Genomic DNA, 27,658 nt, shown 5'->3' with positions numbered 1-27,658 from the left:
TCAAATTATATACAGATGATCTCATTTAGATCTGTGTTTAATTATATTTGCTGCTTTGTTGTTGTTTAATTCCAAAGTACAAATGCTTTGGAAGCAACAAAGTGAACAAAGATGGCTCACAAGCACAATTTCAGTGTGCATCATCAACCACAGCCCTGGTACTGTAGCTGTTTAGTTTGTTTGAGAGGTGGGTGAAGTAGCTAAATCATAAGATCATCTAGATTCAGGCTAAGTTACTTAAACACTTGAATTATTGATCGTTTCCTTGTGCAATACACTGTTACTCAGCAAAATGATCAGAACAAAACAAGAAATAAAACCTTGAATGACTCATAGTTCAAAGATTTGTTTCACATTTATATTTTCTTTGGTTTAAAGAGAGCACTATAAACCTAATTTGTAAACTAAGCAAAAGGTTTGCATGTGTTTCTAAATTGTTAAACCTTTGCTATCATCACACAATTATCTCAGTCATCTGATCCAGAGGAGTACAGTCTCCTTTCCCACATGGGTGTGGTTTACATCACACATTAAAAAGAATAAGTAAACAAAAGCATGCAATACTTGAAACAGAAATCAATCATCCTAATCCACATTCTACAACAATGCTGCGTTTGTAGCTCTGTGCCTTGTGGCCAAACTTCTCCACTTTGGTGGGGAAGACTAGCAGCTGTCCTGAATGTTTTGCTATTAATGTCATTAATCACCTTCCAGCTCATGGGTGCTACCTACTACAGTAAGTACTGCAGAAGCAGTGTGTGTTTATTTGAGTTTTTTTGCACTGCTTCTGTATTTTGATTTCATTTTTGTTAAATAAATAATGACACGGTGTAATATGTCACGTTTAGATGTTCATCTGAGGTTTTATTGACCTATTTTTAAAACCCATTAAGCCCCTTAGTTCATGTGTGTTTTTTTATTACATCCAGATATATAAAACCTTAAAACTAAAAGCGGGACAGTAAGTTTGCACTGCTGTAACACATGTCACAATTTTCTGAATTTCATACAGGAACCCGTTCTGGCATGGTGAATCCAAAGGCAAAGAAGAAAGTCCGGTGAATTGCTTTCTTTTTAATATACTGTAAACAGTAGGAGGCAGTAACTGTTCTCCTACATGCTGAGTAGACATTATATTAATAGGATTTGGGCACTAATGCCATTTTTGATTCTGCTTAAAGATCAGATTCTTTATTGATATCATTACTAACTACTAGTCAGTTTCCTGTGGTCAAAATAAATTAGGGAATAAATATGTTTTCAGCATTAAAGCAAATGTGTGGAATCTATACATGAAGTAAACATTTTGAAACCAGATGGCCAAAATTATTTTTATACTCGACTTTAGTGTCTCTTTTTAATTAAATATTAATTTTTGTCTAATTTCATAAAGATGATTCTATTTAATTTAAAGTAAAGAACCTCATCTCTAACAATATCAGTCAAATAGTCAAATACGTGCATGTGCTTTGCTAACTTAGCTCTCAACCTTATCCTTACTAACATTGCATCAGCAGGACCAACATGGTTTTAATTTGCCTTCAGACTCTAGTTTCTTTGTGTTTAATGCTTTTACTTTGTTTAGGACTTCCTTCGGGGCCACAGCACCACCCATCATTGACTATCTGAAAGATATTCTACGGCGATATCCAGATGGTGGACAAATTTTGAAGGTTGGTGTAATGATGTAACAAAAACACACAACAGTTACTTTAGATAATAATGGGATGCTGTGCAAATAATAATAACAATAATAAAATGTAAATGACAATAGAAAGCGACGGGTTTATGAGATTTACTACATTTTGCAGTTCTCACAAACATAAAAATGATTAACAATGGAACAACTGAAAACAGTAAAAATTTAAACTGAGACATTTTATTATTTCATGAAAAAAATTGTCTCATTTTGGATTTGGTGAAATCAACATGGTTGAATAAGTTGGGACGGGGCAACATTTAATGAGGTTAACTGGTAAAAAGTCAGTAACATGATTGGACAGAGACAAGTGAAGGGGCAGAGGTTCACCAATCTGTAAAGAAAAAAACATGTCTACAAGTTGTAGACATAGTGTCAGAATAATATTCCTCAATGCAAAATTGTGCAGATTTTGATTATTTCATCATCTACTGTATATAGATTCAGAGAATCTGGAGAAATCTCTGTGTGCAAGAGATAAGGCCAAAAGTCAGTACCACAGCCACACAGGATTTTCAAGGCCTCAGGCAGTTCTGCAAAACAGGCATGATTCTCTCATGCAAACCACTGCATTAGCTCCAGAACACTTCCACAAATCACTGTTTGTGAACACAGGTCACAGTGCCATCCACAAATGTGGGTTAAAGCTGTAGCTTGCAAAGAAAAAGCCATATGTCAATACGATTCAGAAAGGCCACAATCTTCTCAGAGCTAAAGCTTGTTTAAAATGGACTGAAGAAAAGTGAAAACCTATTCTGTAGTCTAGACAGAAAACTCAAAATTGTATTTATTTTTTACAAACATAGACGGGTATACAACTATTGCAAGAGCTTGTTCCGCATAGCCGGCAATAAGCCGGAGTTGCTCCCGGAGGGTGATGGGCTGCCAGGGCTGCCCTTTGTCACCGATTCTGTTCATAATTTTTACGGACCGAAGTTCTAGGCCCAGCCAAGTGGCGGAAGGCTTTGTCTCAGAAGGTGACAGAGGTGGTCTCAGAATCTCATCTCTGCTTTTTGCTGTGGTTTTTGATGTGGTTCAGTTGGCTTCTTCGAGTGATGGCGTCCAGCTCGCAGCTAAGTGTGAAGCAGTGGGAATGAGAATCAGCACCTCCAAATCTGAGGTCATGGTTCTCAGCCAGAACAGGGTAGAGTGCCCGCTCCCAGGTCAGGACAGAGACGAGTTCCTGCCCCAAGTGGAGGAGTTTAAGTATCTCGGGGTCTTGTTCACGAGCGACGGGAGAAGGGAGCTGGAGATCGACAGACGGATTGGTGCTGCGGATGCAGTGATGCGGATGCTGTACCAGTCCATCATGGTGAAGAGAGAGCTGAGTGTAAAAGCAAAGCTCTCAATTTACCGGTTGATCTACGTCTCTACCCTCACCTATGGTCATGAACTGTGGGTAGTGATCCAAGATCGCGGATACAAGCGGCTGAAATGAGCTTCCTCTGAGATAGGGTGAGAGGTTCAGCCGTCTGGGAGGGGCTCAGAGTAGAGCTGCTGCTCCTCCACATTGAAAGGAGCCAGTTGAGGTGGTTCAGGCATTTGACAAGGATGCCTCCTGGGCGCCTCATGGGTGAGGTGTCCTGGGCATGTCCCACCGGGAGGGAGGAAGGAAGGAAGGAAGGAAGGAAGGAAGGAAGGAAGGAAGGAAGGAAGGATGGATGGATGGATGGATGGATGGATGGATGGATGGATGGATGGATGGATGGATGGATGGATGGATCATCTGCCAGAGTGAATAGAAGAGGGCCCATATGGCATATTATCATCACTATGCATGTCTGATGGTATGGGGGTGCATTAGTGCCTATGGAATTCGCAGCTTGCATATCTAAAGGCACCATCAATGCTGAAAGGTATACACAGGTTTTAGAGCAAAATGTTCTCAATGAGGTAATTTGTTTTGCAGGGCAGGCCTTGAATATTTTAGAAAGATAATCCTAAACTCCGTACTGCATCTAGTACAACAGCATGTTTTCACAGTAGAAGAGTCCAGCTGCTGAACTCGCCTGCCTGCAGTATGGACCTTTCACCCATTAAAAACATTTGAAAGTGAACCTACACATTAATTGTGTGAACACAGAAGAACAAGAACAACAATTATTTCTACATTTAATGAAAATGTCATTTATTTCTACATAACATTGTGACAAATCCAAAATATAAAACAATGAGCTTCATAATATGTACTGACTCTGTCCTTAGACCATCAGCTCAGATTAGAAAAAGCTCTATTTAATTGGCAAAATGGAAACATGGATGTTGGTGGAGGTGTAACTAAAATATGGTTGTAATTCACAGAAATCTCCCAGATTTTGTGCTGTTTGCAAATGATAAGAGCCTGCAAATTTTTGCTTTTTTGCAACCGACCATACTGAGCTGGCATTTTATCAGACAAAATATTAAAAATATAATGCAGTACAATTCATCAGTTTTACCACAGAGTTAAATTTACACAATTATTGACCATTTTTGAAGCTTAAAACATTTTTGCCATTGTATGCTAAAGAACAAGAATGACTACATCATATACTCTGACTGGACACTTTGGACTACAGTGTCCAGTGAGTCTGAGTTAGACTGAAATGGACCCTTTTTTGTTTTTCCTCTGTAGACATACTTGCTGTGAGAAAGATCTACCAGCTTTCTGTGCAGAACTGTGTCAGTGGCAGCGTTGTACTGCCATTTTCTGCTCAAGGTTGTTTTTATTTGTCAACAGGAGCTGATTCAAAATGCAGATGATGCTCGAGCCACAGAAGTGGTTTTCATCCATGACGAGCGAAGCTATGGGACTGAAAGCCTTTGGACTGAAGAACTGGAGACATACCAAGGTATTCACTGAATAAAAGAAATATATTTCACAAAAACTATTATTTATTTACATTTAAAAGTAATAAATAGAGCCAATACATCTCCAGTTAAGAATGTCTGTCCGGGTTTGCTGGGAACTTTTTGGTTTGTTTTTATTTAACATTCTGCTTCCTTTGGGGGTCACGTCGAAAAGTGGAGCTACTCACTGTGGCAATCCCTTGTGACTAAAGGAGCAGCTAAAAGTAGCAGGTTCTGCTTGTTTCAGTGTGTAATTTCTCCCAAAGTATAGTGTGTGGATGTTTTTCCCCATATTTTTCCACATTATCAAACATTTCCTAGGTGGCTGTTTTTAGAAAGCCCTATAAAACTGGATTCTGATTGTAGACTACATAAAATATGTGATGTCACATGGTGGGACTGCAGTTCTGAATCCTCAGCTTTGGAATTTTGGCTGTCACCATCATTGTTTATTCAAGCTGTCCAAGGCCCTGGAAAAACTAGATTTCCAACAACAACTGATTGGAAAAACAAGTACAAAAATTTTCTCATTTTATTTATTTATTTTCTATTGTATAATTTTTTAATAGTAGTAATAGTGGGTCTTAGGTTGCTTATATTCTTTCATGTCTCAGGTGGTGCATAACAGGACAGATTACATTTTCTTAGTCTATATTTTCTGTGCTTTCTTGGATATTTGTGCTTTCAGAGACCAACGTTATCACTGTTAATGTGCTTCACTTAAAGGCATTGGTCATATAAGAAAACATGAATAACCTATGTGCATTTACAGCATCATTAAATAATATAGCTCCTGCTTCCTAACAAATTCCCACACTCACTTAATTCCATGTTTGTCTGAAAGGCAGAGCCTTGCAAAGTAAAAACTACTTGTTAACAAGCTACTGGCACTGTAATTCACTATGATAATGAATGTTGACTAGTGAAAACCAAATGTACTCACTTAATTAAACAGCCAAATAGTTTTATATGTATGTTCATGCAGCCCTCACCCTTAACACAGTTTAAACTTGCACAAGGTTGTTGAGCATTTTACTTTTGGAGCAAACCTCAGCTGTTCACAGCACTGCAGTTTTTAAAACTGGCTTCATTTTTCAACAATGGAGCTTTCAGCTTAATTATAATATGCAGATCAAGAGAGAAGATTTAGGATAGTCACTGTTAATATTGTCTCTAGTTACCGTTACACTCAAAGTGTTCTACATAAAATCCATTTGCATAGCAACTGAAAAGTGTCTCCTGTCTTCTGATTTCCTTTCTGGAAAAATCTCATTCAGTGCACGTTGGTATAGAGATTCCAGAGAATGTGTCACTAACACATAGATACCTAAAGCATAAGCCTTGAGTTTGTTATGTTTTTACGAAGGTCCTGCTCTCTATACCTACAACAATGCCGCATTCACTGATGAAGACTGGGAAGGAATTCAGATGGCTGGAAGGAGTGTAAAGCGTGATGACCCAAACAGAGTGGGAAGGTTTGGAATCGGCTTCAACTCTGTTTACCACATAACAGGTGAAACTATGTGTAGTTAGATCACAGATATGAGTAGTAATTTTTGAAAAGATAAACAGTTAGCAGTAACATATTTTTACTTTGTTCATAGATGTGCCAAGTATATTCAGTTCAGGCCACCTTGGCATGATGGATCCCCAAGAAAAAATATTTGGAGAGAGAAATGGAGGGTTTCGGTGGTCTTTGGATGATTCTGAAGACCAAGAAGTTCTGCTGAATATGCGTGATCAGTTTCAACCATTTAGAGATATAGTCTCACTTGTATGTGAACATGGATGGTCAAAAGTTGTCATGGAGGATCAGCACTTCAGTGGGACAATTTTTAGATTTCCTTTACGCAATGAAGCATCAGAAATTTCTGATAATCTGTATGACTCAAATAAAGTGGTTGAGCTTTTTGATAGCTTCATTGCAGATGCAGATTTGAGCCTCCTCTTCTTGAAAAATGTCACCTCCGTGTCCTTGTTACATATTAGTGAAGATGGAGCTGTTAACACCAGACTTGAAGTGAAATCTTCAGTCCCCACAGATGGTGTTTTAGAGCCAGAAGAGGAGTCAATCACTGAGGGTCTAACAAGGTTCAAAGTTATAACTGTGAGTTCAAAAGACCAAAAAGAGACAAAGTGGCTTCTGACAACATGTACCATGAAAGAGGGCGTTGCAGAAGATCTTGATTTGCTTACAAAGAAGTTGAGCTTTTTACCTCAAGTTGACCTGGCATTCCCCTGTGGTGAGAAGAGAGACTGTAGCCAGAGCAGACTGAGCTGCTTTCTCCCCCTTCCAAACAATGAATCCAATAAGACAGGACTCCCAGTTTATGTCAATGCATGCTTTGGCCTCACAGACAATAGAAGACACATCAAATGGCAAGAGGAAGACCAGAGACATGATGAACATGCTTTGTGGAATGAAATGCTGATGAAGAAGGTGTTTCCACAAGCATACATCAAGATCATTCAAGATGCCATTAAACTTGCCCAAAAATCTATCCTCCCTGTTTCCTCTGTGTACAATCTGTGGCCAGATCTCACTCAGATACAACACAAAGGAAAATGGCATGCTCTCACTCTGGATGTTTTTCATCACTTATTCAGACAGAACGTGGCCATCCTCTCTCTTGCTAAAGATGAAAGACAGTTTATCTCTCCATCAGAAGCTGTTTTCCCCTGCAATGGCCCAACAAGCACCAACATATTGTCTGCCATTAAAAGGACTTTAGTGTCATGTGGAGAAAATCTTGTCACTTTACCAGCTAGTGTTGCAAAGGCTATAAATGAGGCCTACCCAAACCCTACTACCCTAAAACATGTGACTCCAGCATTCCTCAGGGCCATTCTCCACAGGACCGGTGTGGATAACATCACTAAAGATGACAAACTCAGTCTTTTGGAGTACATTTTAGGGGATGAACAATATAAAGAACTTGAGGGTCTTCACCTCCTTCCACTCAGTGATGGCTCTTTCAGATATTTCACATACGAAGAGGAAGACACTGCTTTGATTGACAGCCATGAATGTCCAAGGTAGGGTTTCCATACATCTATCAATATTTAAAATAATGTTATATTTATCATGACTAAAGTTGCCATTTTTATGTGTTATTCACATATTGATTGTAACTGAATATTTGGAAGGTTCAGGAATATTTCTATACTGAATGAACTCCTAACAGTTTGACAGAATCCATTGCACTTTTTTATAGAGTCTTGCTGCCATTCTGTAAACCCTTCTTCATCCCACATGATCTGACTCCAGCCTGCAGTGCACATCTGAAAGAACTGGCCAGAAGAAGTAAGTGAAAGTAATTTTAAACAATACAGAGTCATTTGTACACAGCTACACATTTTAGCACACACATTTATTCTTATCTTTAAAAAACAAATCTTTTTGATCTGCTCTTCAGATTTCTTCAAGGTCACCAACATTGATGCATCCCATGTGGCTGAATATGCAAGACGATATTTGCCACCAGACTGGAAACAGACAGGGAAGAACCTTGTTGCATGGGACAACAACAACAACAGTCAGCATCCACCTTTAGACTGGTTCCAAGAATTCTGGAGCTTTCTCAACAGTCATTTTGATGAGTTAAGTCCTTTCACTGACATACCTCTAATACCAGTTAGTCCTCTGTCTGGCAGTCAGACTGTATCAGTAGCAAAACTACAGCAGAACACAACTCTGATCTTTCAGAAAAGTAAACAGCTGAGTTTGCCAGACCGAATAGCTCAGCTGGTGAACAAAGTTGGTGGCACAGTGGTGAGAGGAAATGAGTGGCTCAAGCATGTAGACCTTGACTCGTATGTGCTGTGCCCATCTCCAAGGAGTGTTTTGAAGGTCCTGATGAATTTAGATTTCCAGCATCTTATCACAGAACTCACATCTGCCTCTCACACAGCACGAGAAGAACTGAAAGATTATCTCTCTTATCTGGATTCTCTCTCAAATACAGAGAAAGATTTTCTCTTGAGGTTGCCTTTGTTTCAAACCATGAAAGGATTCAGTGTTGCAGCTCAATCAAAACAAGCTGTGCTTCTGATCTCAGGCCTAACAGTACCAACAGAGCTCCCTATGCCTGATTCCATAATCCAGTGTTCTACTGAGACTGACCGCAGACTGTTACAGCTGCTCAAAGTTCATCTCTTGGACACCGCCGAAGCAGCCAATGTTCTTGTTGACAGCATAAGGAAAGGCGCTTGCAGCAGTGACAACACTAACAAAACAATGACTTGGGTTTTACAGCATGGTAAGGTGCTTTTCTCACAAAACGAATCCCTGAAATGCAGCTGTAAGGACTTGAGCTTCATTGAGGTGAATGGACAGCTGAAAAAAGCCTCTGACTTTTTTGATCCAAGAATTCAGACTTTTAAAGTCATCTTTGAGTCAGACTTCTTTCCACCGCCTTCATACACTCATTCACTGCAGATGCTGGAAAGCTTAACAGAAATCGGATTACTGAATAAAGAGATGGATGTCTCACCTGAACATTTTCTACATGCTGCCACGCTGACTGACAAACTATACGTGAACTCACAAACCGAGGCCCTAAGAAGAGCTCAGGTTCTGTTGGAAATGTTGGAAAGTAATGATCTACTGACAAAGTTTTCTCACAGACAGCTTCATTGCCTCAAAATGCTTAAATGGATCCCATGTGAACAACCTGGAAGTGAGAAACAATTCAGTGATAAATCTCAGAAGTATTGTTTGTTTTGCCCAAATGAAATAAGACATTCTGTGTATAAGGACATTGTTGGACATGTAATGCCACTAACAGGGAAGCTCAGTGACAGAGTTAGCAACAGACTTGGTCTCAAAGACCTACCACCACCTGAAAAAGTGACTGAGAATCTGTCAGTCTTGAAATCAAAAGCACTGGAAATGGCTAATCCTGACACAGATGTAGACTTCAAAAGACAGCTGCACAGCATTTACAAACACATGCAAGACAATGTCTCTGTATTTGTTACAATGATGGGCAATGAGACATGTTGGCTATGGGCCCAGAACGAGTTTGTTGCACCCCAGGATCTGGTTCTTGAATACCCAAATAATCTAGATCTGAGTTCTTACATTGGGAAGATGCCGAATGAATTTTTGCCATACAGAACATTGTTCCAGAGGTTTGGCCTGAGAAAAGTACTTTCCAATGAAGACATTTTGGGCATTCTGTACTCCATCCAGCAAACAATTGAAGCAAGACAGCCGCCATTTGCAAGTTCCTCAGAGGTCAAAGTGTCAATAGAAATTCTCAACTGGCTCTGGAAAGAGAAGAAAACAGTTCAGGATGACATCCCAGTGCCAGTCATTGCTGATGGAGGAAAATTTACCCTTAAACCACGATCAACAGCTCTTTTCTGTGATGTAAGCAAAAATGGACTGAAAGAACTAAACTGCAGAGAAGAGGAAATTTATGTCATACATGAGGAAATCCCAAAAGCAGCGGCTGAATGGCTGGAAATTCGTTTTCTCAGTACCCACATCCTTGATCCAGAGGAGATAGGAATAGAGCAGTGTGGACAATCTGAACCAATAACAATGAGAATAAAAAACATTCTTAAAGAGTACGATGAAGACAGTGACATCTTCAAAGAGCTCATCCAGAATGCAGAGGACGCTGGGGCAGATGTTTGCAAGTTCTTGGTGGATTTCAGAGTACACAGAGATGCCCCCGAAAGCCTGATTGACCCTGACATGGCTCTTTGTCAGGGACCTTGTCTTTGGGCTTTCAATAATGAGCAGTTCACAGCCGAGGATTGGAAAAATATTGTCAGAGTTGGCTCAGCCTCAAAGGAAAACAAAGCAGAAAAAATTGGAAAGTTTGGACTTGGATTCAACACTGTGTATCATGTGACAGATGTCCCCTCCATCCTTAGTGGCAACACTCTTCTCATATTTGATCCAAATGTTACTCATCTCACAAAGCATATCAAACATAAATCAAATCCTGGAATCAAGCTGGATCTCTCTCAACAGCGACTCTTTCATTGTTTTCCTGGTCAGTTTGGATCATATGAAAACATTTTTGACTGTAATTTCACCAGAAAAAGTCCTCCTGAACCCTATCCAGGCACTCTGATCAAACTACCTTTCCGAAGTGAAGAAGAGGCTGCCAAATCAGAAATAAACCCAAAAGTGTATGAAAAACCCCATATCCTTGATTTTCAACATCTCTTTTCTAAAAACTCACAAACCCATCTGCTTTTTTTAAAGAACATCATTACATTATCCCTCCAAAATATCCCACACAATGGATCAACTCCACCAAGAGAAAATGAAATAGAGACCATCTTCTCTGTGTCCAAAACCACTGTGAGTGCAATGGAGATTCCTGATGACACCAGTGTGTCCAAGCAACGTCATGCTGAGAAATCACTGATGAAACTTGATGGTAAATGCAAAGAGGTGATCAATTGCTGCAAAATCAGCATTGTGAAAATATCCAGTCAGCAGTCTAATGAAACTAAACTTCAGTTCTGGCTCCTGTACAACTGCTTTGGGACAGATGAGTCCTTTAAAATGGCCATTCACAAAAACAAGCAGGCCAGTTTCTCTTTGCCCATTGGAGGGATTGCTGTGCCTTTGCAAAACGATCCAGAAACTGGAAAATTCACCACATTAAAAACAGATCTTGTTGGACAGGCCTTTTGCTTCCCTCCTCTTCCCATTCACACGGGTCTTCCTGTCAATGTAAATGGCACATTTGCTGTGACAAGCAACCGAAAAGGTCTGTGGGAAACTGGAGTGAAAAATGACTGGAACAAAGCTCTCCTTCAGGATCCAGTAGTGACAGCATATGTTACTGTACTCAAGGCACTAAAGAAAATGTCAGAAGATAAGCAGCTGGTGAGTTACTGTTATCACACCTTTTGGCCTGAGAGAGAGAAAGTGACTGAAACTTTCAAGCCTTTAGTGGATGCACTTTACTCAACCATTGTTGATGACTCTGTTGGTCCAGAGCTCTTTAGTGATGGAGAACAATGGTTCTCAATGAACAATGCCATATTTCTTCATGAGAGCATTGAAAATGATGAAAAGATTGGTGACCTTGCAGTGCAAGTTTGTCAGAAATATGCAAAAGGACCCAATCATGTTGTTCCTCTTCCACTTTGGCTGAGAAATAGCTTCAAACAGGCTGGCCTAGAAAAGGTTTTACAAAACAGGACCTGGAACTGGGAGAAGTTCTACAGAGAAGCAGTGTTTGGTAACCTAACTACAATGGACTCGAAGAGTAGAGATACCCTTGTGCTGCATGCTATTGACCTTCATATCAAAGAAATTGACAATCTGCTGCTCTGCTATCCATGCATACCCACAAAGGGTGGACAGCTCCAACATGTCAGGAAACTTGTGAATCCTACAGGGAAAGTGGCCTGTCTTTTTGAACCAAACGAGGGACGCTTGCTGGATGGATCCGAAAATGACTTCAGATCTCCAAAAAGGATTCAGCGTTTGTTGGAACTTGGTATGGCAAATGATCATCTCCCATTGGAAGACATCACAGAGAAAGCAGGCACGATTAATAAAACCTGGAGCATTGACAAAAAGAAAGCATTTGTCGACTTGAAGTGTCTATTTGAACTGATGAAGAATCACATTTATGATGAAGGCTCTCACCACTGGAAAACACTGAGGACAACTGCATTTCTTCCAGCATATTCACCTGGTGATGCAAAAATGGAAGGAAATGTAACACTTAAAAGGCCCACTGATGTTTTTAGTGACAAATGCTCCCTTCTCGTTAACATGACACAACCAGTGCTGAATAATAGTAATTTGAAAATACACCACAGTGATCCAGTCCTAAAGATCTTGGGCGTGAACAGCACCCCGAAGCCAGAGGTGGTGCTCCAGCAGCTGCATGAAGGAAGCAAACAAGCACACACCATTGACAGATCCATGCTTTACAAAATAGCATTTGAGTGCTATACGTGTCTGGATCAGTGGATCTGTGACTCTGGAAATACCACTTACATTTCACAACAAGCAAGTTCATTTCCATTCATCCTCATTGGTGATACATTTGTGAATGTTGATCATGCAGCTGAGAACGGGCAATTTGAAGCAAAGCCCTATCTCCACGTACTTCCAGCTGCCTTCACAAGCTTCAGGAACCTCTGGAAATGTATAGGTGTTGAAAAACAATTCACGATCACTCAGTTTCTAACTGTGTTGCAGGAATTAAAAGCTCAACATGGAAACAAGCCCCTAACAAAGAGTGATCTCTCAGTTGTCTTCACAATTTTAAACAAAGGGATTTTTGAGGCCAAATTGAAAATCACGGATGACTGTCTGATACCCAATGAGCATGGAGTTTTGCAGTTTGCTAGTGAGCTATTTTACAATGACAGCCCGTGGATGCCACTCACTTCAGGTGTCACATTATGTCACGAGAATATCCCACGTGTTATGGCTCGCCACCTTGGAATCAAAACAACAAGGCATCATACTCTGGAAAACCACATAGTTGATGACATGTCACCATTTGCTTTTGACTTTGAACAGCAGGAACAGCTGACTGTTCGTATTAAAAACATAATTTCAGCCTATCCATCAAAGAAGGATATCCTTAAAGAGCTCATTCAAAATGCTGATGATGCAGAAGCAACAGAAATTCACTTCATCTGGGACAAAAGACAACATGGAAAAGAAAAAACATTTGGGAAGAAATGGAACAATCTCCAGGGTCCAGCACTTTGTGTGTTCAACAACAAAGTGTTTTCTAATGCTGACATTAAGGGAATTCAACAGCTGGGAGAGGGAGGAAAGCACAGAACCCCAGGGAAGATAGGCAAGTACGGAGTTGGATTCAACTCTGTTTACCATCTGACTGACTGCCCTTCGATCCTTACAGGAGATGAAGTACTTTGCATTTCTGACCCCAATCAAAAATACATTGAAAATCATTCAAATAACCAGCGATATGGCATTGGCTATAAACTAGCTGACACTTTCAAAGAAATGTACGTAGATGTCTACAAATCCTTTCTTCCAGACAAATTTTCTCTTAAAGAGGGCACCATGTTCAGATTACCTCTGAGAATGGGTACAAATGCAAATACCTCCAAGATATCACAGCAAGGAGTCACTGACCGCGACATGAAAGAACTGTGCTCTGCCCTGTCTGAAGATCCTGTAGGACTAATTCTCTTTCTGAAAAACATCTGCAAAATCAAAGTCCATGAAATCAGTGAAGATTCACAAGAACTTAAAACCATCTTTGAGGTTGAAAAAACTCTGCCACAAAGAAGTCGTGAAGAAAAAGATGCTTTTGTAAAACATCTACAAAATGCACTGCAATCAGACAAAACAGCAACACCGCACAAGACTTTCTATGAAACTGTGATTTCCACCTCAGATAAAAGACAAAGTAAGTGGATTGTTGCAGAACAATTTGGCTCCTTCAAAGACAGCTTTGAATTAAAACTATCAGAAAAACTTCCCCAAGCATCATTAGCTGCACGTGTGAACACAAAGGGATCCAGCGTTGTGGATTTTAAAGGAGAAGCCTTTTGTTCACTTCCTTTGCCAGGGAAAACTGGACTGCCAGTACATGTCAATGGAAACTTTGAGGTTGATTCTGCCAGGACAAGCCTTTGGAAAGAAGATGGGAAGAGTAAGAAATCAGGCTGGAATGAGTCTTTGAAACAGCACGTCATTGCTCCGCTTTATGCAGATCTCCTGCATTACATCAGGCGCAGCATTGCAGTCAAGAAAGTTTTCTCGAAAGTAAGAAAACTTACTTTAATAGAAAATACTAACTCATGTTTCAATACAGAATATTTGTGTTTTTGGCCAACTGTGTCCAAAGATGTTTACCCAGACTGGCATGAAATGATACATGAAGTATACAGATCATTGAAAGAAAAAGGCCTTGATGTAATCCCTGTTATGACGACCATAACACGTATAACTACATATAGAGAAATTAAACAGCACTCTTTTGACTGGAGTAATGTCAGTGAAACAGACTCAACTGAGGCACCTTACTTGACAACCTTGGGAAATTTCCAGCTGAATAACATTTTGGAAGATCTTGGAATGAAGCTGGTTCCTTATTCCGCAAAGATGCAGAGGATTTGGACAAGTTTCAGATCTGCTGGGGTTGAAGTAAAAGAGGTCAGTCCCTCCACTGTGCAGACTTTCCTACGAGCAAAACCTCTAAATGATCCAACCCAAACAGATGAGGATTTGCCTTTACCCATAAGTGCTACTTTGATCAAAGATGAGAAAAGATGTTCAGAGCTCCTGAGTTTTTGTTTAAAAGATTTCTCCTCAGAAAAGGTCACCCAGGACAATGCCAGTTTGCTCGAAGGCCTTCCACTTCTTCTCACGAAAGATAATGTTTTGAAAATGTTCAGCTCCCAAACACCAAAGTGGATATCGAGGTATGCAAATCTTTTCTTTGACTACAAGGATGAATTTTCAAATTATAAGATCAACATTTGGCACATTGAGCTTCTTCAAAGATTAAAACTTGTCAGAAATATGACATTGCCCTGCTCAGAGAAATATCTGAAAACATTAATTCAGCATCTTCTTTATGACTGTGACATTGATCCACACAGTGGTCTTCATGTCCCCAATGAGAAAATATTGAAGTGGCTAAAATTACTTTGGAAGTTCATAATGAGTGAAATTAAACTACCAACATCTAGAGATGACGAGTCCAGTCTTACACTCAGTGATGTAAGGAAACTCTTCAGCAACTGCTATATTTTACCTGTTGTGTGTCCAAGGTTGAACAACAAGCACTTCCTGCAAACAATGAAACACATGTCAAGTGTTGTGTTTGCCTCAGAAAAACACAAAGACATATCAGGCATCCTCTTTAAACTTGGTTTTATGACTTCTGATCATGTATTCTTCTCTGAGATGGATCGATGGATATATTCATGTCTACAAGATGAACTTCTCGATGTAGATGATGAAAGCTCAGTGTTGGATCAAGTGTACAACATTAATTGCTCAGAGTTTTCCCACCTTTCAAATGATGATATGAAAGAGTTTCAGATGTTCCTGCAATCAGGATTATCCAAGTCCAAAGTCAGCAAAGAGTATGTGAGGAAACTTAAATCCTTACCAATATTTGAAACAACACAAGGTGAACGAGTGAGGATTGATGGACCTAAGAAGGTTTTCATCCTCAAAATCAAATATTCAGTCATATTTCCAGATTTGTTCAACCTACCTACAAACAGCAGCATTTTTCTGAAACACAACTCTGAGAACTACATGCTGTCAGAAACACTCAACATTCAGGTCCTGGATGATTTGCAGTATTTCATGAAGTTCATTCTGCCTGCTGTACACCAACTCACAGAGACACAGATTCTTCACAGCCTCAAACTGTTGCTGTCACTAGATTATTCGTTGAAGGAAAGAAAAATTATCATCTCCTCACTGAAGACGGTGAAACTGATTCGCAGTTCTCAAGGTAGACTGGAGCCTGCATCATACTACTTTGATGAGAGTGTTGAGCTGTACAAACGAATGTTGCCCCACGAGAGATTTGTTCCTGAGACATTTTGGTCTGAACTGTGTGAAGGAGATGACTACACAACAGAAAAAGCAAAAGAGCTGGTCAGAGAACTTGGAATGAAGCATGTTGTGTCAGCGGACGAGATAATACATTTTGCACACCAGCTGGAATCAGAAGCAAAAGTTAACAGAAGACTCAAAGACATGAAACTGAAATCATCATTACTTTTCAGGGAAGCCTTAAATAAAGCATGTGATCCCAAAGACAACAACGAAAGGTTGCTGGAAAGCATTGCTGACATCAAATTCATTTTTCCAGTTATGATTCGAAAAGAACTGTCCAACTACCACCAACCATTTGCTCCTGAAGGAACTACTGTTAAAATTAGAGGCTCGTTGATTGAGAAAAATCCAGAGCATCAAGATTTGATTTGGACCTCCATGCCAATTATAGACCTACCATTTATGTCACAAGGTCTTCAGAAAATGATAAAAAATGTTGGAGCTCATGAAGAACCACCTCCAAACTGTGTTGCCAGTAACATAAGAAACATCTGTCAGTCACCATGTGAAACTGACCAGCTGATCAAAACACGAGCTAAAGTGTTCAGAAGTTCCTACGCTTACCTGCAAGAAAAAAGATTTGAAGGAAACCAGCTGACTGGTCTTCCTGTTGTGTTGGTTGAAAAAGACACAAAACTTGTGACGGTTGATGACGTGTGTCTGTTGCTCTCCTATGATCGTGACTTCAGACCATATCTGTACAAGATTACTCCAGAAGATGCAATGTATGCACCGTTCTTTCGGAAAATTGGTGTGAAGAAGAAAGCTACTGCAGAGCAATATTGTAATGTTTTGGCAGCAGTTTACGCTGATTCCTGTGATAAACAAAAACTACATTCAAACCAGCTGAGAACTGTGAAACGAGCTGTTGAGCAGTTGTTTAAGTTAATCAGAACTCAGGGAAATGAGACACTTCTTGAAAATGTTGAGACTCTTTATCTTCCTGCAGTAGATGGTAAATTATACCCATCATCCACACTCTGCTACAACGACACAGTGTTTGAGACCAAAAGGTTGGAAGAAGCGCTGGAGAACAAGTTCCTGCTGCTTCAGAAACTCAGTGAATGTCATTTGGGCAACGACAAATACAAGCATCATCAGCTGTTGCAACTGCTGCCTCAGAAATTTCAGCCAAAGATGCTGTCTGAGTTCACAGAGGAAAGAGTTGTGGAATCAAAGATGCAGCTTTGTGAACTTGAGACTGGCTGTGAATTTAGTGGATGGTTTGATAAACATCTCTCCTCAGGAGCCTTTAAATATGGATTCATTTGTCTTATTAGAGAGAATTCTCAAGGCAAAATAACACAAGAAGATGCCACTAAAATGTGTGAGAAGACTTTTGGCAGTATACAAATTTTGTGCTGCAAAACTTTGGAAACAGCTCTCTGGCTCAATAAACAGCCACTTCCCAAAACTGATGAGGAAACAGATGTTTTTGTGAAACGAGAGCAACAAGGGTGTACCTTTTACTTAAAGCACAATGATGACATGGCTCTCAAAGTGATAAATGAAGTCATCATGACACTGACAAAAGAGATTAATGCTCTTTTAGGAAACAGAATTGCATCGGTTCACCTTCCAGTGCTGGGACAACTCCTCATGTGTGACGATCTGCAAGATGTTCGGAAAACTCTGGCTAAACATCAGATCCGTGACAGTGCTGAAACTGAAAGTTCCTCTTTTGGTCCAGCAGCCCCTGGGACAGAGGTTCCAGAAGAATGGCATGATTGTTTGGACATGAATGTCCTCAACAACTTTGAAGAGGGGGAATATGTTGGCTACAGCATTGATGACAAGTACATTTATGCAGTTATTGTTGAAGAACTGCCTGGTCACAATGGACGATATTCATGGAGATACAAAATAGAAGTAGGAGAAGATGAGCCCATTGAAGTCAGCTGTGTTGATCTGTTTCAGTTTAAACGAGAAAAGAAGGTAAAAACAGAAAGGAGGAAATGCATGGAGCCAGAACCACAGAAGAAGACGCTAAAACCAGAAGAAAACACTTGCATGGAGCTGGAACCACTGACAGGAGCTGTGCCACATTCTTCTGAATCATCAACAAATTCTTTACCAGCCTCTGTTGAGGAAGCTAAAAGGGAAATTGATAAATGTTTGACAGAGATCTGGAGGCTTCCTGAGGAGGAGAGGCACAAAGCCATCAAGAGGCTGTACCTCAGGTGGCACCCTGACAAAAATCCGGATTGCCAGTCTCTCGCCAATGAGGCATTCAAATATTTACAGAATCGAATTGATGAGCTCAGCAAACCCAAAGCTGCAGGCTCGACCTTTTCAAGCAGAAACACAAATTTCAGAGGCTTCTATGAAGAGTGGAATCAGGAGGCCAGGTATCACAGAAATAGTCGAGAGAGGTTCTCTAGAGGCTATAGAGGTTTCCATTCCTACAACTTCTGGACCCACAATGAAAATGTCCCAAGGCCAGACAGAGAAGAGGCCAGCCGCTGGTGTAGACAGGCTCGCTGCGATCTCAATGCAGCTCACAAAGACACTGGTGGAGGGAGCACAGAGTGGTGTCTGTTTAAGGTCCATCAAGCAGTAGAAAAGTCTCTCATAGCAGCATGCTATAAAAGAAATGGACAACGCCCCAACAGCAGCTCAATTTCAGCCACTGCTGCACAAGTTTCCCGCTACAGCCTCCAACTGAGAGATCTGCCTGAGATTGTGAAAAACCTGCAGACACTCGGGGTGGATCCTAAAAGGACTCAATATCCCAACTGCCATCCATATCCTCACATACCAAACGGACAATTCAGATCAGAGAATGAAATGCTGGCACTGAACAAGGCATCTGAGCTCCTTAATAAAATAGAAGCATATGTGAATTAAGGATTTAAAACAAGGTATTGGTCAGTGTAACTGGTTTTCTACATGTTAAAAGTAATGTAATGTAAAGTGTAAAACTGAAATATTATTTAACATCAGAAAGAAAAAAGAAAACTTTTATTTTACTTATTTGTCTCACTTCTCATACTCAGTACTTATTATTATGTTATGGTGTGCATGTATATGTAAACACACTGAAGAAAATTGTAAGTACTAAATTACTTTATTTTGGATTCTTGTCATTTAAAGCTGCTTATTGGTGATATCGATATATTCTGTGTTATGAAAATGAAAACATCAGATGTTCTTTGTAAGTCTTGTTGACACTGTTGACTACTCTCTGAGATCAAAACAGTCACTCAGTGAATTTCTTACTGTTTGTTAAAAACCTGCCTTGGATCAATATACTCACTGTATGCTTGTAATGTAAATGCAAATATGCAGTTTTGGTGTTTTAAAGTTATGACTATTTGCTGAGAGACAGTATAACTACCGCATACTGATTTTTACTTGTATCCAGTTTTGTCTTCTGAAAAACTTAAAATCTTTAAACTTAAATCCACATTGCAATTGGGGAATTTTTGTTTTGTTTTCCTTTTTTTTTTAAATATTTGCTAGCAGAAAGATCTGAAGAGGACCTTAAATGATGTCTTTAATCATTTCTCCTCCCATGTAATTGGGACTTTTTTGTCTGATTAGTTAAACAGACCAAATTCTCCCTCTTTAAGTGTTTCCAAGTCTGGTCATGTCTCTGGACATGCATGTGGATGGTTAGAAACAATATTTACCCTTAAATGTCAATGTGATATAAAAGAAAATGCATCTAGAGAGTCACAGACCAAAGATCTGATCAATAACAGACAAGCCACTCACTGTGGAAAACCTTAGCCATATTTATTTTATCCAACACTGTAACACTATGATAAAATAAGGAAAAGCCTAATAGGTTCCTTTATGTATTGGACAGATCTGTTAGAAACAGTAACAAGTGCTTCACTGTTTAACATCACTCCTAAAACCTGGTTTACTTTTTATGAACAACTGATCAGACGTTCAGTAACCAATGAAGAGAAAGGCTTCAAGTTAAAATAACTTTTTTTATTCATTATGAAATCATGTTATGAAAATAATGACAACTAACCATATATCAGACAAATGCATCTTTCCATATGTTAACAACGTTTTGCTGTAAAGGCTGTGACATCTCCGCCGTCACCAGAGCATAACTGTGTTCTGTTTGTGCTTGGCGTGTACTTCACCTCATCCTGCTGTTGTTTCATACCATAAAAATGTCTACAAGGCTTTTCACGTCTCCTTCCAGTGTTTCCACATGAAAATCCTTTGCAAATAACCTTCTGTTTGTAAGGGAGAAGTTCACATATATACCAGATTTAGTCTTTGTGTTCTGCTTCCTGCTGTCTAATCCTTCAATCAATAATTTACACAAAATCTGTACATACTTACAGCAGGCTGATGCCTGTTTCTGAAGGGTTGTGCACATAGAAAAAAGAAGCAAGAAAGTTGACGTGATACGATGGGAGGTCAGGGTGTTATGAGCATATTAGACACTTGCCTTAATGACAAATGTAACCCAACAACTTTCAGTCACTCAAAATGAGTCTGACATTCTGCAACAAAAGCCACACCCACTTCTTCCAGTCTTTTGCTATAAAACACACACTCGACACAGCTGACAGGGACGCACATTAAAATATTTATGGAATGAATGAGTGTGTGTTTGTAATGGCTGATGTTAGGATCAAGTATATTTATCTTAGCCAAAAAGATGCAAACCTTTGGGTACGATAAGAGCGAAATTTGCTATTTCTAACCTCCATCTGCATATTTACCCCCCCCCCCCCCCATATCCAACAGCTGATAAACTCCAGCTGGGCCTGGAACAGACGTCTGAAAAAAATACTTAAGGCTTTTATCGTTTAGCACGTTATTCTTCGACTGATCGGCACTTACTGTATGCAGTCATTCATCTTTCACATCACTCATATTGCATTTTTGTTCACATAAAACTCTGTTACACATTTCAGAATTAGAAAACGATGAGACTGAGTTACCACAGCATTATGTGGAAGCTACTGGCACTACAAACTAAAGCACAAATGAGCGAAAAAGAAAATAACACGAACTGCTCCTCCTTCTCCTCGGACGCCGCTGCTGTGTGCTTCTTTATTGTTGCGATAACTTGATCTGTACTGAGCTGCAGAATAAAAATCTGGGGTTCATTTCAGGGTGCAGCTGCTCCTACAGGTGTAGCGGCAAATCCCGTGAAAAGCATCGGACCAGTAATGGTGCAGGAGGCTGAACATGAAACGTGTCGGAGGTCATTCGAGTCAGGGTTTGGGTACTGGCATCAGTTCTCTTCTATGGCACAAGTGTTTGGCAAACACAGTTAACATTCAACATTTTTGAGATTGACAAAATAAATTATGTCAATGGCACACCGCTGTATCATACCGTAACCACCTGCTCTGCCGCTCTCAGGTGTCCTGGGTTTAGATGAGGTTTTGTCATACATACAAAACTCACTTCAATAACACAAGAATGCCCTTTAAAAAGTTATTTGCTGAGACCAGAAATTGAGAGAAACAGGCTTGAGGTTTGTGTCCAAGTTTTGCATCCATGTTTCTTTCACATTTTTCCTGCACGAGTAGAAAAAAAAAAAGCGGGCAGATCGCTTTTGCACAACCGAAGCCATCCAGAGATCGAGCCTGCAACTGCTACAAGCCCCTGTAGATGCTTGTCCTGCTGTCTCCTGTAGTGTCATAAAGCCACATAGGGTAGTGGGGGTCAACCCTGCCACAATTAGCTCCTCACATGTTGTAAGCCACATATATGGGATCCAGCTGGTCAGCCAGGAATCCATCTCTGAGGTGCATGCGTTGTTTCTCCCCTCTGGAGTTGATGGGGATGACGCCGGGGTCTACCACCACCACCACCCCTACGATGAGGTAGTGCTCCTCCAGGACCACATTGGTGACCAGGGCCACCAGGTCGAGGGCCTCCTGCTCAGATCCCTCCAGTTCTACAACCACCACGAGCAGGTTGGTCCATGTGAACACCGCACTGGAGAGAGGAGGAGGAGGATGGCGGATGAAAATAAATACAGAGAAGTCATGTAGAATTCATATTTCTTCGTCATTTTTAAAATTGATCAAGTAAATAAATCTCTGTTGTCATATTGACAACTAGCGACTAAAGGTGTTGTAGGTTTCTCACCATTCAGCTATGCTCTTGTGAGAACGGATAACAGAGGTCTCGATGTCAATTGGGTGATACCTCATCCCCCTCAGCTCCAGAGTCTCATCAAGAGAGCCCACCACATAGAGGGCGTCGTGACGCTCTGAGACACACAAACACCCACAGTCAGACTGTTCAGTTTACGTTTTGATACTAGAAAATACTTAAATTAGCTTTCCGTGGAAAGATTGCAGACTTTAAGTTAGACTAAGCATTGGTCACTCACCTCCGCTGGCATCGGTCAGCTCAGTGCGCCGCAGGAAGCCCAGGTAGCCGGTCCTTGCCCAGACTGTCTGAGTGTCCCCGAAGCTCAGCTTGGTGTTGAAGTGGTCAGCATGCAGCGCCTCCTCCCCATAAACTGTGTAGTATCCTGTGGCATTGTGGGGACTGCTCACCCAGATCTGATACACATATTAGTTACAATTGGTGACTGTTACATTCAGAAGCACACACTTTGCTCTTTCTTCTGGTCAAAGTTCTGAAGCGCTACAAACCCAATATGATGAGTCACAAGCTGCGTATTCCTCATGCTGATCCCATTAAAGGGTATCAAGTATAAAATCGGTGCCAAATCAACATACAGATCTATTTGTTGTGGTGACCTCTTGAAATAAGGGAGAAGCTGAAAGAACCCTGCAAACTTGTTCCAAAAAAAACAAAAGCCAAGTAAATTAATCACATTAACATTGAACTGCTGTTCAGCCTAAAAGGTCACTTTGTGTAGCTTTTACACAAATTTCAGCAAGATGTTTTAAAAAGCAGCACTGATATGTAAATAGACATTTGCTTCTACTGTGCTGAATGAATTCTGCTGCTAAAAACAAAAAAACAAAACACCTTAACTCTAAGATGTTTTTAGGTTATTGCAGAAAGCGACTGTAACCTGCTTTAAAGGGGACTGAATAATAAGTGGTTTTTCTTATTGTCTAGAGGTTGCCTTAAAACTGCACCCACAGTCTGAGCAGCGCCCAGACTGCTGCTCCACTTGATCACCGGTGTTATCCAGCATGGTGCCATCTACGCCCACAGCAGCAGGGGAGGGGTTTTCACGGTCCTACAGATGATGGGAGCATCTGAGAGACAAACATGACATAATTATTGTTATTTTTTGTGGGGGAAACGCACTGTTTAATCGATGCCCCCCCTGCTTACTGACCAAACAGTTTTATCGCTGTTTCAGGTGAAATATAAGCCGGATATCCTTCATCGGTTTTTGGGCATGTTGTATAGGTTATGATCGCATTAGCGCTCCTTGTCGGCCAAATAGGCGACAACAAGACCTGTGCGAATATAACAAGTATGTGCACTAGCTTACTTAGCAGCCTACCAACTATTGTAGGCCGTGGTTGGTTTTAAACAATGCGGAAGATATTTGAGGACGCAAGCAGCACACAAACAACAATTTCACATACCGTTCTCATCCTTCCTAAGCAATGTGCTTGAATGTAAGTACTTTTCGTGCGAACGCGGTAAAAACACCATATTAACAAGGGTTAAATAACGGCGGAACACTGTCGTCTACATTTTATCGTTTTCCTTTGAGATGATGCTGCAGCCCGTTTTCTGATAAAAACGGGCTGCAGCATCATCTAGCGAGCGGCGGGACAACTGTCCTCACTGGGAAGCTCTGAATGAGTTTCACGAGATGCTCTGAAAGTTTCGTTTCACTCAGAACATTTGAAGAATGTGGCTGTTTTTGTTTATTTCGGTTTCGTTTCTAACAGAATAAGGGCGAAAATGAGACAAAACCTGAGCAGAAGTCCACGTGCCACGCTGTGATTGGCCATCAGCAGCCTTTATATAAATCAGACTGGTGTAGGATCATTACTTTAACTGGACCAGATGGGACCACTCACTTTCATAAGCGAGGTACTATGATTTTAATCTTTTAATATCATTGGTATTGCAGTTACCTACTTAGTATAATGTACTCCTTAAAGGATGTACAGATATGTACAAAGTGTGGCTCTTTAATAGTTTAATAGTTTAATTATTTATATAGCACATTTAATTACAACAGAAGCGTTGACCAAAGTGCTGTACAAGAATGCAACATACATAATAAAACAACTTAGAGTATTCATAGTTTAGTTTGCATAGTATTGCATTGTATCTAAAAACAGTGCAGCGTGTAGGTAGCTGATATTTGATTTTTTAAATTCCAGCTGATTAACAGGAAGTTGGCTGCTATTCAGCGATCGTGTATATTTCCTTCCTCTTAGAGGCCACCCAAACACATGAGATATCAATAAAAAGCCCAGAATGTCCTCTATTTAGTACATCAGGACTTAGTGGGATATCTCAAATAAGTCAAAAGATATAGACCAAAAAACAAATGTCTATTACAGAGGACATAAACGAATAGGCTGGTTCTCAAGAGGATATGTTATATGACTTTGTTCTGCTCACAATACCCTGAATTTCTTACAGGAACCAACCCTGGAACAATGAGTCTGAAAGCAAAAAAGAAAGCTCGGTGAGTTACTTTGATTTTACTTTAATGTTATGTATACAGTTCTTCCTACTGTATATAAAACAATAGGAAATACTGTTATGCACTTCCTACAGAACAGTATTTCTGTAGGAAGTACTGTACGCAAAAAATGTGTGGCTCTATAGTACTGTAGGAAGTGCTGATACATATTAATATGATTTTTGGCGCCAATGTTATTTTCTCATTTTACTTGTAGGTCAAATTATTTATTGAATTTAATTACTGCTCAGTCTGTAATTATTTGAATCACTATATGAAATGTTTTTAATAATCTTTGAGTGCACATCTTCATTCATCTCCATTTGTAACCAGTTCCCTACAATTACATACTAAATGCAAAGTTCGTATTCAACGTTTTATCATCCAAATTACATCAAGTACCTGCCCATTTTCAATTTATTGTCCCATAAAGTATCTTCTGATTTCATCACAAGCTGTTATCTGATTTAAAGTTGAGAACTTTATGGCTAAGAATACAAGTAAAATACACAAGCTTGTTTAATATTAGCTCTTTCCTATAATCAGTGTATCAGGAGGACTCACTTTGTTTTAAATTAAATTCAAACTCGGTGCTTTTTAATTTCTCTGCTGATACTGTTGCTTTTTTATAGGACTTCTTTCGGGGCCACAGCACCGCCCTTCATTGACTACTTGAAAGATATTCTACGTCGATATCCAGATGGCGGACAAATTTTGAAGGTTGGTGTAATGTTTTGCCAAAAGTCCATTTCATCAGTTACTTCTTAAAGTACTATCATAGGGTTGCAAAAGGATTTTCAGTCCTTTAGAAATCCGGTTTCAAAACTGTCCCTTGGCTCTGATCAGTAAATGCTTTCCTAATGATTGAATTGTCTCAGTTACTCATTTTGACATTTTGTACCTTGCTGATAAAAAAAACACGAAGTCCATTTTGTAAATAACTTTTAAATAAATCATTATGTGATCATTTAAACTGTCACAAAGGAGGGTTATCTAGTCTGTGCTAACGGGCTAACTCCTTGTTATTAAAAAACACTATTTTCACAGTAAGATACACCATTGTGCACCCGGTTTCCAAAAAATAACAAGATAATGACAGCAAAAAAACACTAAGATTGTGGCCTCATAACAGACGTCAATGACTAATGTCACTGTGGTTCTGTCCAACTTTCATAGTGTGAAGAACTCATAAACTAATTTTGACCAAATTTCACACAAATGGATACGTTTTAGGAAATGATGATATTTTATATCCAAAGGGTCAAATTTCTGGTTTACAGTAACATAATATTTAAAAAAAACCCACTTTTCTGGCTATTGTTCAATACTGCAACACTAATCCTGGATGTGTACCTTGTGAGTATTGTCCGACTATTTGAACCTTTTTGCTGCTTGGATACAGTTTCTTTTTAGTAACAAATATATTTAAAACTCTTTTGGCTATCATAGCTATAAACTTGTGTGTGGAATCAGCTTTACAGGTCAAACGTGAGCACATGTAACATGTTTTTTGAGCTTCAAGATCTGTACCGCAAACAACATTCTCTATCCTAGATGCTTGACTTGGATAGGGATCAAATTAGTGGATTATTGGAAACATGGATGTAAACTGCAAACTGACTGCAAGCATTACTATAATTCTGTTTTTTCTGAGGTTTTGCACCACTTGCACCACATAAGCACCATGTGCATTAGGGTTCTTCTACATACTCAGTTGCCTTTTTTGTGTGCTTTAATGTTGGAAGAAAATGTGAAAATATAATACAGTACAATTCAACACTAATAGTATACAGTTGTGTTCAGAAGTTTACATACACAGGGGCATGAATGTCAGGATAAATTTTTCTTTGAAAACTAAGAATTGTATGCCCAAGTTTGGATTTATTTTGGATTTCCCCTAATCCACCAAGGGTCAAAGATATATATTAAGTTAGCCTTCTTTATCCATCTCAAAACCGGTTTTGATGTGCGTTTAGGATCGTTGTCATGTTAGAACACTCAATGGTGTTTAAATTTTAACTGTCTGACTGTTGATTGGATGTAAAGTTGAAGAAGTCAATTTTCAATATTCCATCCCCTTCGTGTAATGTACCAGTACCATAGCAAAACAGCCCCAAAGCATGAAGCTATTGACATCATGCTTGACAAACTGGCACACTGTTCTTAGGTTTGAAAGACTCAGCTTCACTGCTTTTCATTGTGGCCAAATACCAGAATCTTTGTTTTCGTCTGACTATAAAACTTTTCTCCTGAATGTATTTGGCTTGTCCTTGTGGGAAGCTGCAAATTTTAGTTGAGCAGAAGGTGCCAATTTTGGAGCAGGTGCTTTTTTTCTTGGTTAGCACCCTCTAAGTCCAGGGCGAGGCAAAAATGGGTCTTTGGGTCTTCTCACAGACCAAGGTCTGTAAGAAGTAAATGTAAATCCTGTAAACTTTCAGTTGTAGCCAGTTATGATTTAATAATGATGATAAGAATTTAATAGGCCTTGGCATTGTAAAAGACACTGTAGAACCTTCAGTAGCACTTAAAAGATTTAAGTTACTGTATGTATATAATATATATATATTATATGTTATATTTTGGCCTTCTGTGGATTAGAGAAAATCTAAAATAAATTCAACCTTGTGCATCCAATTCTTGTTTTTTAAATAATTCAAAATATATGATGTTACAGTAGGAAACCTAAATGGCTAATTAAAGCAGGGCTAGATCCCATTTAAACGAGTCACGTTCAGGGTTTAGTATGCTGGTTCACAGGAGAGATGGGACGCTTCTTGGAACAAAACCATTGTTCACATCACCTCTCCTGCTAAAGTAAGGAAAAATTGCTTGTAGGGGTGCGGCTATCAATTATTTTAGGGATCAAGTAATCTATCGATTATTCAATTGATTATTCGAGTAATTGATAAGAAATACTTTTGTCTTATTAATGAGCAATAATAAATAATCAAAAGAGAAAGAACCAGCAGTGCATTGGTTTCAATTTTACATACTGCAATGTTTT

At 39.6% G+C, this 27,658-nt stretch overlaps 3 protein-coding genes across 4 annotated transcripts in view; 2 read left to right on the top strand and 1 right to left on the bottom strand.

Annotated features, from left to right (window-relative positions):
• Window positions 1-1,026: 1,026 nt before the first annotated feature.
• LOC147311723 (sacsin-like) lies at window positions 1,027-19,997 on the top strand. The gene is made up of 7 exons (XM_086266807.1): window positions 1,027-1,058; window positions 1,586-1,673; window positions 4,419-4,530; window positions 5,895-6,041; window positions 6,133-7,564; window positions 7,744-7,832; window positions 7,945-19,997. Exons 1-7 carry the CDS (start codon window positions 1,027-1,029, stop codon window positions 18,927-18,929), a joined length of 12,885 nt encoding a protein of 4,294 aa, XP_086122933.1. The 3' UTR covers window positions 18,930-19,997.
• Window positions 19,998-20,785: 788 nt separating this feature from the next.
• On the bottom strand, window positions 20,786-23,741 carry LOC147311722 (disco-interacting protein 2 homolog A-like). 2 transcript variants are annotated; one of them, XM_086266809.1, is made up of 6 exons: window positions 23,594-23,741; window positions 23,338-23,461; window positions 23,136-23,254; window positions 22,408-22,582; window positions 22,161-22,284; window positions 20,786-22,007 (listed from the first exon to the last, which is right to left on the bottom strand). In XM_086266809.1, exons 3-6 carry the CDS (start codon window positions 23,196-23,198, stop codon window positions 21,755-21,757), a joined length of 615 nt encoding a protein of 204 aa, XP_086122935.1. In that variant the 5' UTR covers window positions 23,199-23,254; window positions 23,338-23,461; window positions 23,594-23,741; the 3' UTR covers window positions 20,786-21,754. The 2 variants fall into 2 exon arrangements, with proteins under 2 accessions (XP_086122935.1, XP_086122934.1); XM_086266808.1 differs by lacking the exon at window positions 23,338-23,461.
• Window positions 23,742-24,628: 887 nt separating this feature from the next.
• The window catches only part of LOC147311721 (sacsin-like), a 33,883-nt gene continuing 30,853 nt past the window's right edge, over window positions 24,629-27,658 (top strand). The window contains exons 1-2 of the mRNA XM_086266610.1: window positions 24,629-24,657; window positions 25,287-25,374. Of these exons, the coding sequence (XP_086122736.1) occupies window positions 24,629-24,657; window positions 25,287-25,374 (117 nt within the window). The remainder of the gene's footprint in view (window positions 24,658-25,286; window positions 25,375-27,658) is intronic.

The sequence above is a fragment of the Aulonocara sp. 'chitande type north' Nkhata Bay genome, linkage group LG16 (assembly GCF_057382095.1).
Source record: "Aulonocara sp. 'chitande type north' Nkhata Bay isolate Kocher_YH1m ecotype deep benthic linkage group LG16, A_spYH_male_GT1.1, whole genome shotgun sequence".
Lineage (NCBI taxonomy): Eukaryota > Metazoa > Chordata > Actinopteri > Cichliformes > Cichlidae > Aulonocara > Aulonocara sp. 'chitande type north' Nkhata Bay.
This window is presented reverse-complemented; position numbering and strand designations above follow the sequence as displayed.